The sequence below is a fragment of the Nerophis lumbriciformis genome, linkage group LG01, assembly GCF_033978685.3.
Source record: "Nerophis lumbriciformis linkage group LG01, RoL_Nlum_v2.1, whole genome shotgun sequence".
Classification (NCBI taxonomy): domain Eukaryota; kingdom Metazoa; phylum Chordata; class Actinopteri; order Syngnathiformes; family Syngnathidae; genus Nerophis; species Nerophis lumbriciformis.
In genome coordinates this window covers 32,829,159-32,842,500 of record NC_084548.2, presented here as the reverse complement: position 1 = coordinate 32,842,500, position 13,342 = coordinate 32,829,159, and the positions used below count along the sequence as shown (strand labels likewise).

Sequence of the window (13,342 nt, the reverse complement as noted above, 5' to 3'; positions counted from 1 at the left end):
GTTCCTCAATGAATGTTTATCTTTTTCCTCGTCTTGATGAGTTATTATCCACATAGTTTTTGTTTCAAGGTACGCAAATAGGAACATCGTGATCAAGCAGATGGCCTTTTAAATGCTGATTTTAGAACAGATGCTGAAATTTAACACACAATTGAGCACAAATAGTTAAACAAAAGTGATGTGAACATATCCTACTGAAATCATCTTACATCTGTTGTCTTTGCCATTCTTTTGACAGTCGTAATTCTTCGATGATGCTGTCAGTCTCGCCATTGGCCCGACATTGCAATTATGACCACAATTTTATGACTCGAGCATGACAAATAAATGTGCTAAAACATGTTTATGTAACGCAGGTGTTAACCATGTGACATGATGTCACGTTTGTCTCACACCCACGCACTTATGCGTGACGTGACAAAACCACAAAGTATCATTTCAATGTTACATGTGTATTTGTAAAGTGTGGTGGAAATGTAAGTCCACTTGCAACTTTGACACGGATGCCTCGTGAAGGCTAACTTTCCGAAGCGTTGTAGACATTACGGCGTTTAGCACGTAATCATATAACTACGCCCACATGCGCATTGGGTTTGTGCATTGTTAGTGATTTGGATAGCTAATGTTTGCTGTTTTTAAATGTAAATTCTATAATATCAACAACATGAATGCAAATTGTTCATTTATTTTCTTGGACTGTTTTTGTGTGGGCACGCGCTCCCTGTGTGTATCTGATGACAACAAAGCGGTGAGTCACAAGCCTGAACGACAAACAAATTCCTCGGGCCGAGGACAAACCAGTTTTTATTCAATATACCGTATTTTCTGCACTATAAGGCGCACCTAAAAACCTCCAATTATCTCAAAAGCTGACAGTGAGCCTTATAATCCGGTGCGCCTTATATATGGACCAATATTGAGCCACAACAGGTCTCGCAACTACAGGATGCATAACGTAACCCCAGCCTCTCCTGTAGCGTCTATTCTATGCGCCTTATAATGCGGTGCGCCTTATATATGAACACAGTTTTAAAATAGGCCATTCTTTGAAGGTGCGCCTTATAATCTGGTGCGCCTTATAGTGCGGAAAATACGGTAATTAGTAATTGTGAAAAATATAGACATTTAAATAGATATCTGTTCTATCAAACCACTGATGACATAAGCTAGCCCATGGTGGTTTTTTTAGGGATGTTCCAATCAGAGGTATTTTTATGCTGCCAATTCCGATACCCATTGTCCATGAGTTAAATATCGACCAATACCGTTACCAACAGAGGTGGGTAGAGTACCCAAAAATTCTGCGAAAGTAAGAGTACTGTTACTATAGAATAATATGACTCAAGTCAAAAAGTAAAGTAAAAAGTAGTCATCAAAATAATTACATGAGTAAGAGTACCGTATTTTCCGGACTATAGAGTGCACCGGGATATAAGCCACACCCACTAAAATTTAGAAGAAAAAAATAGTTTTCCATATATTAGCCGCAATGGACTATAAGCCACAGATATATACGTTGCGAAATGAGTTATTTACACAGAAAGATTCTGTAAAAACTGATTAACTCGCTGGACTATAGAAACAATACAACATACATCCGTAAACGTGGGTGAATATGCAAAAGTGCAATATATTTATCTGTACAGTAATCTATCTATTTATATATGCACCTTCTTTTGTAAATGCAAACACTCTGCACATTATTGCTCTTTTATCCTACACTACCATGAACTAATGCAACGAAATTTCGTTCTTATCTGTACTGTAAAGCATACTTGCCAACCTTGAGACCTCCGATTTCGGGAGGTGGGGGGTGGGGGGTGGGGGGGTGTTGTCGGGGTGGGGCTAAGAGGGGAGGAGTATATTTACAGCTAGAATTCACCAAGTCAAGTATTTCATATATATATATATATATATATATATATATATATATATATATATATATATATATATATATATATATAAGAAATACTTGACTTTCAGTGAATTCTAGCTATATATATATATATATATATATATATATATATATATATATATATATAAATAAAAGAAATACTTGAATTTCAGTGTTCATTTATTTACACATATATACACACATAACACTCATCTACTCATTGTTGAGTTAAGGGTTTAATTGTCCATCCTTGTTCTATTCTCTGTCACTATTTTTCTAACCATGCTGAACACCCTTTTGCAGGTACCCAGAAAGGTTTCGAGTACCACCAAAAAAACTGAATCTCTGAAGACAGTATAAAAATCTGTGTTAAAGGTGTACAAATACTGTTTGTATAATAAGCATGTTATTTTTTAAAAATGAGGGTTAAGAGTTCAGTACTAAAAAAAAAAGAAAAGAATGTGGCTTAAGTACAGTTTATTAAAGTTAAAAGTTAAAGTTAAAGTACCAATGATTGTCACACACACACTAGGTGTGGCGAAATTATTCTCTGCATTTGACCCATCACTCTTGATCACCCCCTGGGAGGTGAGGGGAGCAGTGGGCAGCAGCGGTGGCTGCGCCCGGGAATCATTTTGGTGATTTAACCCCCAATTCCAACCCTTGATGCTGAGTGCCAAGCAGGGAGGTAATGGGTCCCATTTTTATAGTCTTTGGTATGACTCGGCCGGGATTTGAACTCCCAACCTACCGATCTCAGGACGGACACTCTAACCACTAGGCCACTGAGTAGGTGGCCTAGTGGTCGAGCTGCTGCATTTTTTGGTTGGGTTGTTTATTTATTTTGAGTAACTTCTATACATTTCTAAAAGGGGAGGAATGTAATAGTGATCTATGTTTGTTTGTTGCCATCTCCTGGTGAATGTCGGCTATAGCATACTGGGGTTACTTTTTGGTTGGCCAACAATTTACGTGGTGTTGCGCACCTGATGTCACTCAGGTCCGCATGGAGCTGGAGGGGGCGTGGCTTCCAGCTCCGCCTGAATTTCGGGAGATTTTCGGGAGAAAATTTGTCCCGGGAGGTTTTCGGGAGAGGCGCTGAATTTCGGGAGTTTCCCGGAAAATACGGGAGGGTTGGCAAGTATGCTGTAAAGTTAAAATTTGAATGACAATAAAGGAAGTCTAAGTCTAAGTCTAAATATCTCCACGGTCTTGGTGAATTTACTGAGGAATTTGTGGAACTGAAACAATACAAAAAGAATGCCATCGTAAGTTCATATTATTATCACAGACACTCGTAAACGTGTTAGCATATTAGCAAATGCTAACGATGCTAGCATCATTACATCAAAATAACATGTGCAAATATGCATGAAAAAATCCTACAAACGTCGCACATGTTAAGCCTTTAGAAAGTATAAATAGTTTTAGTTATACTGTAAAACTTGCAAACGTTGCTCGAATTGATGAATGAAGAATACATACGAGTCGAAAAGCTATGCAAACTCATCCATAAGATAGAGGCATGACACAAACAATAAAACACTTTGTAGGTATATTTATTTTTTTATATTTGTATTATGACTGTTATCGGAGAAAAACCCATGAATTAGCCGCACCATCTTATAAGCCGCAGGTCAGTGGTCAACAAAATAAACATAAACAGTTTTGCATCCATTAATTGATAAATTGACAATTTTACAGACCGAAAGGGTTTAGGTTGAAGTGAAACACTTATTTCGCCTAACCCTATTACCAAACTCAAATACGAGATGTCGTAAAACCAGGAGACATCGCACTCTCATCTTGAGCTTCATAGAAATGTGAAATGTCGTTTTACACATGTTACAAGTCGGAATTTATTCAGTAGATATTTTTAAGGGTTCTTACTGCAGCATGTTTCTGTCGTTAGAAGTGAAATTCCTGTAGGCTTTAATGTGAACATTTCTACTGACACAGATGATGATATAAATGTTCTTTTAAATAGTTTGAAAGTAATCATTGAAGATCGGTGCCGTCTTATCTGACATTATGTCACTTTCTACAGTTTCTATGCACTAAATTAGCCCGATTTGTCAAATAATTCAGTTTCTTCTATTTGTACACCTACATGTGAAGTTCTAGTTTTCATGCTCTTACATCTAATGAGACTGTTGGCCTATTGCAGTGTGCCTCTCGTACACTAGGGGGCGATTGTGGTCATTTCAGCTTTTTGCGGTAGAAAATGGATGGATGGATGGAATGTAAATACAGTAGAAAAAGATAATGCTACATGCTTATAAACTGGTGCTAGCAACTTTCAAGCTTCAGACCTAACAGATCAGTACTTTTTACTGCCATTTAGTGTTGTTGATAATGTTTGAATGTGTTTAAATGTCACTTGTGGTTATTATGATCATCAGAGACATACAAACAAATCGCTATTTTAGTCAACTTTTTTAGTAGGTTTCTGTTCACCAGTTTTCTTACACAGCCATGATGTGCTGGCATCATTCTGATACTTTTAGAAACAAGTAGGTATCTATTTTATCATATAGTTTAAAATTCTGACCTATTTCAGCTTTTATATTTTGTGCTTGTTTGGCGTAAACCGTTATTATTGTTATTCCTAGTCAGATAGAATGCCAGGCTCCGTTTGATGGGTGAAATGGTTTCAAATGTCGTTAGTGCTTACGTCGGATTGGTAAAAACAGAGTCATGAGACTGCCAGGCTTCGTTTGATTGGTGAAATGTTTTCTAACGTCACCCGTGCTTACATTGGATTGGTAAAAACAGAGTCATGAGACTGCCAGGCTTTGTTTGATTGGTGAAATGGTTTCTAAGGCCCCCCTGCTTACATTGGATTGGTAAAAACAGAGTCATGTGACTGCCAGGCTTCGTTTGATTGGTGAAATGGTTTTTAACGTCACTCGTGCTTACATTGGATTGGTAAAAACAGAGTCATGTGACTGCCAGGCTTCGTTTGATTGGTGAAATGGTTTCTAATGTCACTCGTGCTTACATTGGATTGGTAAAAACAGAGTCATGTGACTGCCAGGCTTCGTTTGATTGGTGAAATGGTTTCTAACGTCACTCGTGCTTACATTGGATTGGTAAAAACAGAGTCATGTGACTGCCAGGCTTTGTTTGATTGGTGAAATGGTTTCAAATGTCACTCGTGCTTACATTGGATTGGTAAAAACAGAGTCATGAGACTGCCAGGCTTCGTTTGATTGGTGAAATGGTTTCTAACGTCACTCGTGCTTACATTGGATTGGTAAAAACAGAGTCATGTGACTGCCAGGCTTCGTTTGATTGGTGAAATGGTTTCTAACGTCACTCGTGCTTACATTGGATTGGTAAAAACAGAGTCATGTGACTGCCAGGCTTTGTTTGATTGGTGAAATGGTTTCAAATGTCACTCGTGCTTACATTGGATTGGTAAAAACAGAGTCATGAGACTGCCAGGCTTCGTTTGATTGGTGAAATGGTTTCTAACGTCACTCGTGCTTACATTGGATTGGTAAAAACAGAGTCATGTGACAGCCAGGCTTCGTTTGATTGGTGAAATGGTTTCTAACGTCACTCGTGCTTACATTGGATTGGTAAAAACAGAGTCATGTGACAAATATACATCACTGCAAGCCTTAATTAATAGATTATAAATAATTGCAATATAGATCAATGTAACGATCAGAATGAAACTCAATCTCATTGAGTAAAAGTAGCATTTTTTCATCACAAAAATACTCAAGTGAAAGTAAAAAAGTATGTTGGATTAAAACTATTCTGGCAAGTACAATTTATCCAAAAAGTTAATTAAGTAAATGTAACAGAGTAAATGTAGCACATTACTACCCACCTCTGGTTACAATCATATGTAAATTTTTTTATGTATTTATGGTGAGTGCTATTGACAGTTGAACAATATCAACGCAATATTTAAATTACTTCCTTATTCTTTTTTATTACATACGATTGTTTGAGAAAAACAGTCAGTATTACAAAATAAGCACTACTCATTTAAATCCTTTGTTTTTGTCCTCAGAGTCGTCCTTTGGACAGGAAATCGTTCCCTGAGTTTGTAAACATTAACAAAAGCATTAAAAACAGATTTTGAGAAAGTAAAAATATCGACCTAATCACATAGTACCATATACTGATACGACCCTTGATATCGACACCACCAATTCATGGATAGATCTGCCCTCCTCTTACGTGTGGTGTACTCACTGTGACAAGAATGCTGACACACCAATTTGTATTATTTTATTCTCTATAGACTCTTGGTAATCTACTTGGTAATTTTCTATTAATATCTTCTTACTTTCTGCTGCAACATGGTTCTATCTACACTTCTTAAAGTTTACTAAGCACTTATTTCTTGGTGTTTAAAACTGGCTTAGCGGTTAGTTTAGCTATTTGCATGCCAGCGTCTGACTTGTTCTCTGTTTGTAACATCTTTAGCCTCATCTTCCAGTGATAATAATACTTATGATACTAAGTGATGCAGTGTATTTGCCAGAATGGAGGTGATTATTATTAGCTTAAAGGTGTGGCTGCACACTGTGAATGGAGACACATTAGCTGCTAGCTTGTCAGCCAGGGGACTAAAAATAAACACACTGCCACTCGTCAGCAAAAGAGGATCGACATTTGTGTGCATTAATCGTCGGGGATCACATACTTTTTTATTAAAATCGGCCTGTCAATGGCCGATTGATTGGCACATCCCTAGTTCTTGTTTTATTTTTTTCCCTTCAAAGACAACAAAGTTCCTTTTAAGTAGAGATGTCCAATAATATCGGCCAAATGCTTTAAAATGTAATATTGGAACATATGGGTATCGTTTTTTTTTATTATCGGTATCGTTTTTTAATTTTATTTTAATTTTTTTTATTAAATCAACATACAAAACACAAGATACCCTTAAAATTACTACACCAAGCCAACAAACTTCCCTCCCCCACTCACACTCATTCACACAAAAGGGTTGTTTCTTTCTGTTATTGGTTCTTACATTATATATCAATGTAGATCAATACAGTCTGCAAGGGATACAGTCTGTAAGCACACATGATTGTGTGTGCTGCTGGTCCACTAATAGTACTAACCTTTAACAGTTAATTTGACTCATTTTCATTAATTACTAGTTTCTATGTAACTGTTTTTATATTGTTTTACTTTCTTTTTTATTCAAGAAAATGTTTTTAATTTATTTATCTTATTTTATTTTTTTATTTTTTTTAAAAAGGACCTTATCTTCACCATACCTGGTTGTCCAAATTAGGCAAAATAATGTGTTAATTCCACGACTGTATATATCGGTATCGGTTGATAGCGGTATCGGTTGGTATCGGTAATTAAGAGTTGGACAATATCGGATATCGGCAAAAAGCCATTATCGGACATCCCTACTTTTAAGGGTTCATTTTTCAGTCTATTGATGCCCATTAAGTGGCCTTGGGTATCCTCAACAAACATGCTGCACGTTTGTCTGTCTGTTGTCCCATCCTATGAAGATATTTGGGGTGAAAATGTCTTGAAGCATTTTGTCTTTGTTTCTACCCTCATAAGTCTACTCTTTTTCCATAGGCCCCACTTTGCCGCCTTTATCGCCACTGGGCGAGTTTGGAATGTTCCAGTTTTTGCCGTCCAAAGTCAATGGCACATTTGGTCGCAGTCAGTCCACCAAGACAACAGGCTTCAGCAAAGCGGTAATTATTTTTCCTGTTAAACACTGTCCTTGCTTTCTGTGCGAGTACAGTTTAAAACTCACAGGTTCTTTGTAAAGAACTGATTTTGTGTCTCTTACTATTCGCTTTATTTTTCTTTCTACTTTATTACAACATGGGGTGTCCAAATCTTTTTCCACTGATAGCCGCACACTAAAAAAATCTAAAGTTTCCAATACAATAGTTTAGTTAGTTTATTATTTCTTCGGTCACTGGTCGACAAAATAAACAAACAGTTTTACATCCATGAATTCATAAATTAATAACAATAAACTGTATAGATGTGCTAAATTTGTGTTAGTTATAATTAAATGATAAATGGGTTATACTTGTATAGCGTTTTTCTACCTTCAAGGTACTCAAAGCGCTTTGACAGTATTTCCACATTTACCCATTCACACACACATTCACACACTGATGGCGGGAGCTGCCATGCGAGGCGCTAACCAGCAGCCATCAGGAGCAAGGGGTGAAGTGTCTTGCCCAAGGACACAACGGATGTGACTAGGATGGTAGAAGGTGGGGATTGAACCCCAGTAACCAGCAACCCTCCGATTGCTGGCACGGCCACTCTACCAACTTCGCCACGAAGTTAAAATACCAATGATTGTCACACACACACTAGGTGTGGCGAAATTATTCTCTGCATTTGACCCATCACCCTTGATCACCCCCTGGGAGGTGAGGGGAGCAGTGAGCAGCAGCGGTGGAATCATTTTTGGTGATGTAACCCCCAATTCCAACCCTTGATGTTGAGTGCCAAGCAGGGAGGTAATGGGTCCCATTTTTTTATAGTCTTTGGTATGACTCGGCCGGGGTTTGAACTCAAAACCTACCGGTGTCAACATTCCAACTTTTTTCATCACGTTACACATTTTTTATGATAGTATTTTCAGAATGTCGTTAAAAAATTAGTTATGTACCAAATGCCCCCCGGAACGCACTTTGTTGGGAATGAGTAAAGCATGCTTTTATAATTAAATATTAATATGTTGTAAAAGGTTTCTTCAAACATAATTTATTGGGAAATAAACTAAAATTATCACTTTTTCATTTTACAGATTTGGTTGTCCAGCCTCATTGAAACTGTTAATTCCACAATGAAATGGGGTTTGGACTTGTTCCGCCTTGTTTGTAGATGTTTCCTGTATTGATGGGCCTATTATGCAATCAGTGGATCATATGTGGATTCCATTGTTGATCAATCGTATCTAGAGGCAAAATTGACTTCACGACTTGGCTGCATTTAGCATAGGTGCTGCAATTAATTCTCAACAAATGTATTGTCTGTGTGTCTGCCAGAACCTTTAACACACTCAAGTATCAGGTATTGAAAGTTTAATTTCAGCACACTTGGTGCCTGAATTTTAAACCAGAGGTGTCAAACTAATTTCCATTGAGAGCCACATTTCAGTAATGGGTGCCTTCAGAGGGCCGATTTAAAAAAAAAAAAAAAAAAAAAAAAAAAAATAATATATATATATATATATATATATATATATATATATATATATATATATCCATCCATCCATTTTCTACCGCTTATTCCCTTTTGGGGTGGCGGGGGGCGCTGGAGCCTATCTCAGCTACAATCGGGCGGAATATATATATATATATATATATATATATATATATATATATAAAATATATATATAAAATATATATAAAATATATGCATATAAAATATGCATGCAATGTGATGCGTCTAAAAATCTAATCATCTAAAAATATAATTTGACAGTACTTATATGAATGTATAATCGCCTAATAAAATTATTACACAATTTCCTATGCATTTGATTATTAGATTTTTTTATATACAAATTCATGGATGACTTACTTAAGTAAAGGTGACAAGCAGATATTTAGCTATTTTTATCTTTACAAAAATATGTTTGCTGTACAGTGTATAATATATTTTGCATGATCAGATAATATTAAATTTCAAACGATTATAGTTTTTTGCTGTCCAAATCGACGGCATTTAGTAAAGAGAAGAAGTAATTTATTGACACTTTTTTCCAGGCTTTTGCGGGTCACATAAAATTATGTGGCTGGCCCCCGTTCCTTGAGTTTGACACCTGTGATCAAAGCGCTCAGATATTCTTGCAGTGTAGGAATCTTATTGATTTTGAATGGTATTCAAAAGACAAATGTTTCCTAACCATTTTTGGGTTGCAAGCGCCTCCTAGTTGGCCGCCCAAAAATATCTGTATCTCAAATGTAGTCTGTATGTGCCACAGCGGTACTCAGTTGTAATGAACTTGTTCACCACCCGTGGCATGACAAGTTCAAACAATCAGAAGTCTGGAGTATAAGTCAAAACCGTTTAAAGATTTAATTTGGAGATTACAAGACTTTTTTTTATAGTTGTACTTTAATTTTATTGACAGTCTATTTAAGAAACCTATTTATTTATTTTTATTGAATGTGTGCAAATTGTGTGTAAATGTTTTTTTTCATCTGTTTTTATGAGTCCTTTCTTTTTCGGTATATTTATTTTTGTAACCATTTTTCATTTTTGAATCAATGCTTGTCGCTGCTGCTACAGTAGTCAGCGTGTCTTTTAGCTAAAGAGTAAATGATGTGATTGGTTAGGCATTCATTGGCTAGGCAACCACAGGGTGTCTGCAGGAAGTCAAGAAGCTCTGTAATTGTCAGGTGATGACAAGAAGGTTGGCTTATACAAGTAGAGAACAACTTTAGCTCCTTCTTATATGCACTATGCAATGAGACAAATGAATACAATACAGTACATGTTTTAACCAATAACATGCCTTCAAATAGTATTAAATGCAATGTGAAGTGAATGTATTTGTAATGGACTTCCCATTTTGTTACACTGCCAAATTTCTTGTACTCTATTTAAGGTCCGTGCAATGGAATGCAACATTTCCATTCAAAGGTGTGTCTCTCACAGTAAATGGTAAACTCTCACAGTCTTAAGTGTTTCATAACCCTTCCTTCTGATAAACCAAATTAAAAGGACAATTTGTGATCTGCAACAGTCAGCATGTCCTTTCTGTTACCATACTGACTGTGTCCATAACCAAGAATTAGATATTATCGGCCGATATATGCGTTAAAATGTAACATCGGAAATTATCGGTATCAGATTTTTATTATCGGTATTGGGGGGTTTTTTTGTTTGTTTTTTTATTAAATCAACATAAAAAACACAAGATACAGTTACAATTAGTGCACCAACCCAAAAAACCTCCCTCCCCCATTTACACTCATTCACACTCATTCACACAAAAGGGTTGTTTCTTTCTGTTATTAATATTCTGGTTCCTACATTATATATCAATATATATCAATACAGTCTGCAAGGGATACAGTCCGTAAGCACACATGATTGTGCGTGCTGCTGGTCCACTAATAGTACTAACCTTTAACAGTTAATTTTACTAATTTTCATTAATTACTAGTTTCTATGTAACTGTTTTTATATTGTTTTACTTTCTTTTTTTATTCAAGAAAGTGTTTTTAATTTATTTATCTTATTTTATTTTATTTTTATTTTTTTAAAGTACCTTATCTTCACCATACCGTTGTCCAAATTAGGCATAATAATGTGTTAATTCCACGACTGTATATATCGGTTGATATCGGTGTCGGTTGATATCGGTATCGGTAATTAAAGAGTTGGACAATATCGGAATATCGGATATCGGCAAAAAGCCATTATCGGACATCCCTACCAAGAATTAATCACTTAAAGTCAATGTGATGTCAACTCGGGCTCTTACCTAAAATGCAACTAATTTGGAAGTACAGTATATTACCGTTATTTGACTTACTGACAGTAAGTTGAGGCAATTGAAGGGAGTGCAGTTTCATCACATAAGAATATATGTCATGACTTACTTTGTGGCAACATTTCTGGCCTTCTGTGATTTGTCATTTCTACCTAAAAGAGATGGATTGTGTTAATCATGTCTTCTTCGAATATTAGTTGCAGATGTCTTGTAATGTAACAAATATTTTTGAGTAAAGATAAATATTACCTAAGATATGTACATTGTGTATTTGTCTTTTAGAATCCTGTCGATTGTGCAGAATTGCTTGTTAAGTCATCCGGTCTTAAAGGGGAACTGCGCTTTTTTGGAATGTTGCTTATCATTCACAATTCGTATGTAAGACTTTTGTGCATTCTAAGTTGTAAATAAATGCAAGCAAAAGTGTGCTTACAATGGAGCCTATGAGAGTTCCTCTCTTCTGCCTATAAAGCGCTCATCAACATTGTATATACAGTCTGTAATTATATATGTAATGTAGTAACAGGCACATTAATAAAAACATGTAATATTAACGTGTTTTGCTCATTTTAAGCATAGGGCGGCACATTTATTTCACAAACGCATCACTATGTTCGCTTTTTCCTTCGTCAACATCGTTAATTACTCCTCACTGCAGACTTCTTGAGAGCCAACAAACATAAATAAATGTCACTTACTGTACAATGTCTGCTGTTACTGTGATGCCTACTGTTAAGATGTTGATATATTCCTGTTTAGATTAGATGAAGAATGACTCATTATCCGCACGAAGAAAGAAAAAAGGGGGGGAATAGAGCGTCTTTTCAGGACTTTTTTTTGCCATTTCTGGGTCTAAATTAGATGTCAAAGTGGACCAACTTCTCAGTTTATGTTCACATTATTTTGCGTTCAATGTGACAGGCATGATTTGTAGGGATGTCCGATAATGGCTTTTTGCCGATATCCGATATTCCGATATTGTCCAACTCTTTAATTACCGATACCGATATCAACCGATACCGATATCAACCGATATATATACAGTCGTGGAATTAACACATTATTATGCCTAATTTGGACAACCAGGTATGGTGAAGATAATTTTCTTGAATAAAAAAGAAAGTAAAACAATATAAAAACAGTTACATAGAAACTAGTAATTAATGAAAATTAGTCAAATTAACTGTTAAAGGTTAGTACTATTAGTGGACCAGCAGCACGCACAATCATGTGTGCTTACGGACTGTATCCCTTGCAGACTGTATTGATATATATTGATATATAATGTAAGAACCAGAATATTAATAACAGAAAGAAACAACCCTTTTGTGTGAATGAGTGTAAATGGGGGAGGAAGGTTTTTTGGGTTGGCGCACTAATTGTAAGTGTATCTTGTGTTTTTTATGTTGATTTAATAAAAAAACAAAACAAAAAAAAAACGATACCGATAATAATAAAAAAAAACGATACCGATAATTTCCGATATTACATTTTAACGCATTTATCGGCCGATAATATCGGCAGGCCGACATTATCGGACATCTCTAATGATTTGTAATCTAGAATTAACTTTCACGAGCTCCGAGACGAGAAAGCAGTTTACCAGCTGATGATGTCAATACAGCATAAGGAAGTTGTGTCTCTCTGATCAATTTTGCCACTAAATGTAGGTCCTTAACCTTAACGTTAGCGCTTATAATAACAATATGGCTGATATTTGGTTAATATTCAGGTCACGAAATGTAAATGGAGTATTGTTGACGCTTTTTGGATGGTTATTTATTGTGTTTTATGGTCGGAAAAGACGCAATGACGTCATGGTTTCCTTTGGCTCCATCGTAAGTGGACTTTTATTTACGCTTATTTGAGTTAGAAGGCATTAGAATGAAAACATACAGTATGTGTTCTTGTCTCTCATAAAGATTGTTAATTATAGGCAACATTCCAAAAAAGAACAGTTCCCCTTTAAACCA

The 13,342-nt window shown here is 36.0% G+C and overlaps 1 protein-coding gene across 2 annotated transcripts in view; it reads left to right on the top strand.

Moving 5' to 3' along the window:
- pkp1a (plakophilin 1a) overlaps window positions 1-13,342 on the top strand; it is a 33,387-nt gene that overhangs the window by 3,250 nt on the left and 16,795 nt on the right. For both annotated transcript variants that reach the window (XM_061979801.2, XM_061979809.2), the window contains exon 2: window positions 7,469-7,590. In XM_061979801.2, the coding sequence (XP_061835785.1) occupies window positions 7,469-7,590 (122 nt within the window). The remainder of the gene's footprint in view (window positions 1-7,468; window positions 7,591-13,342) is intronic.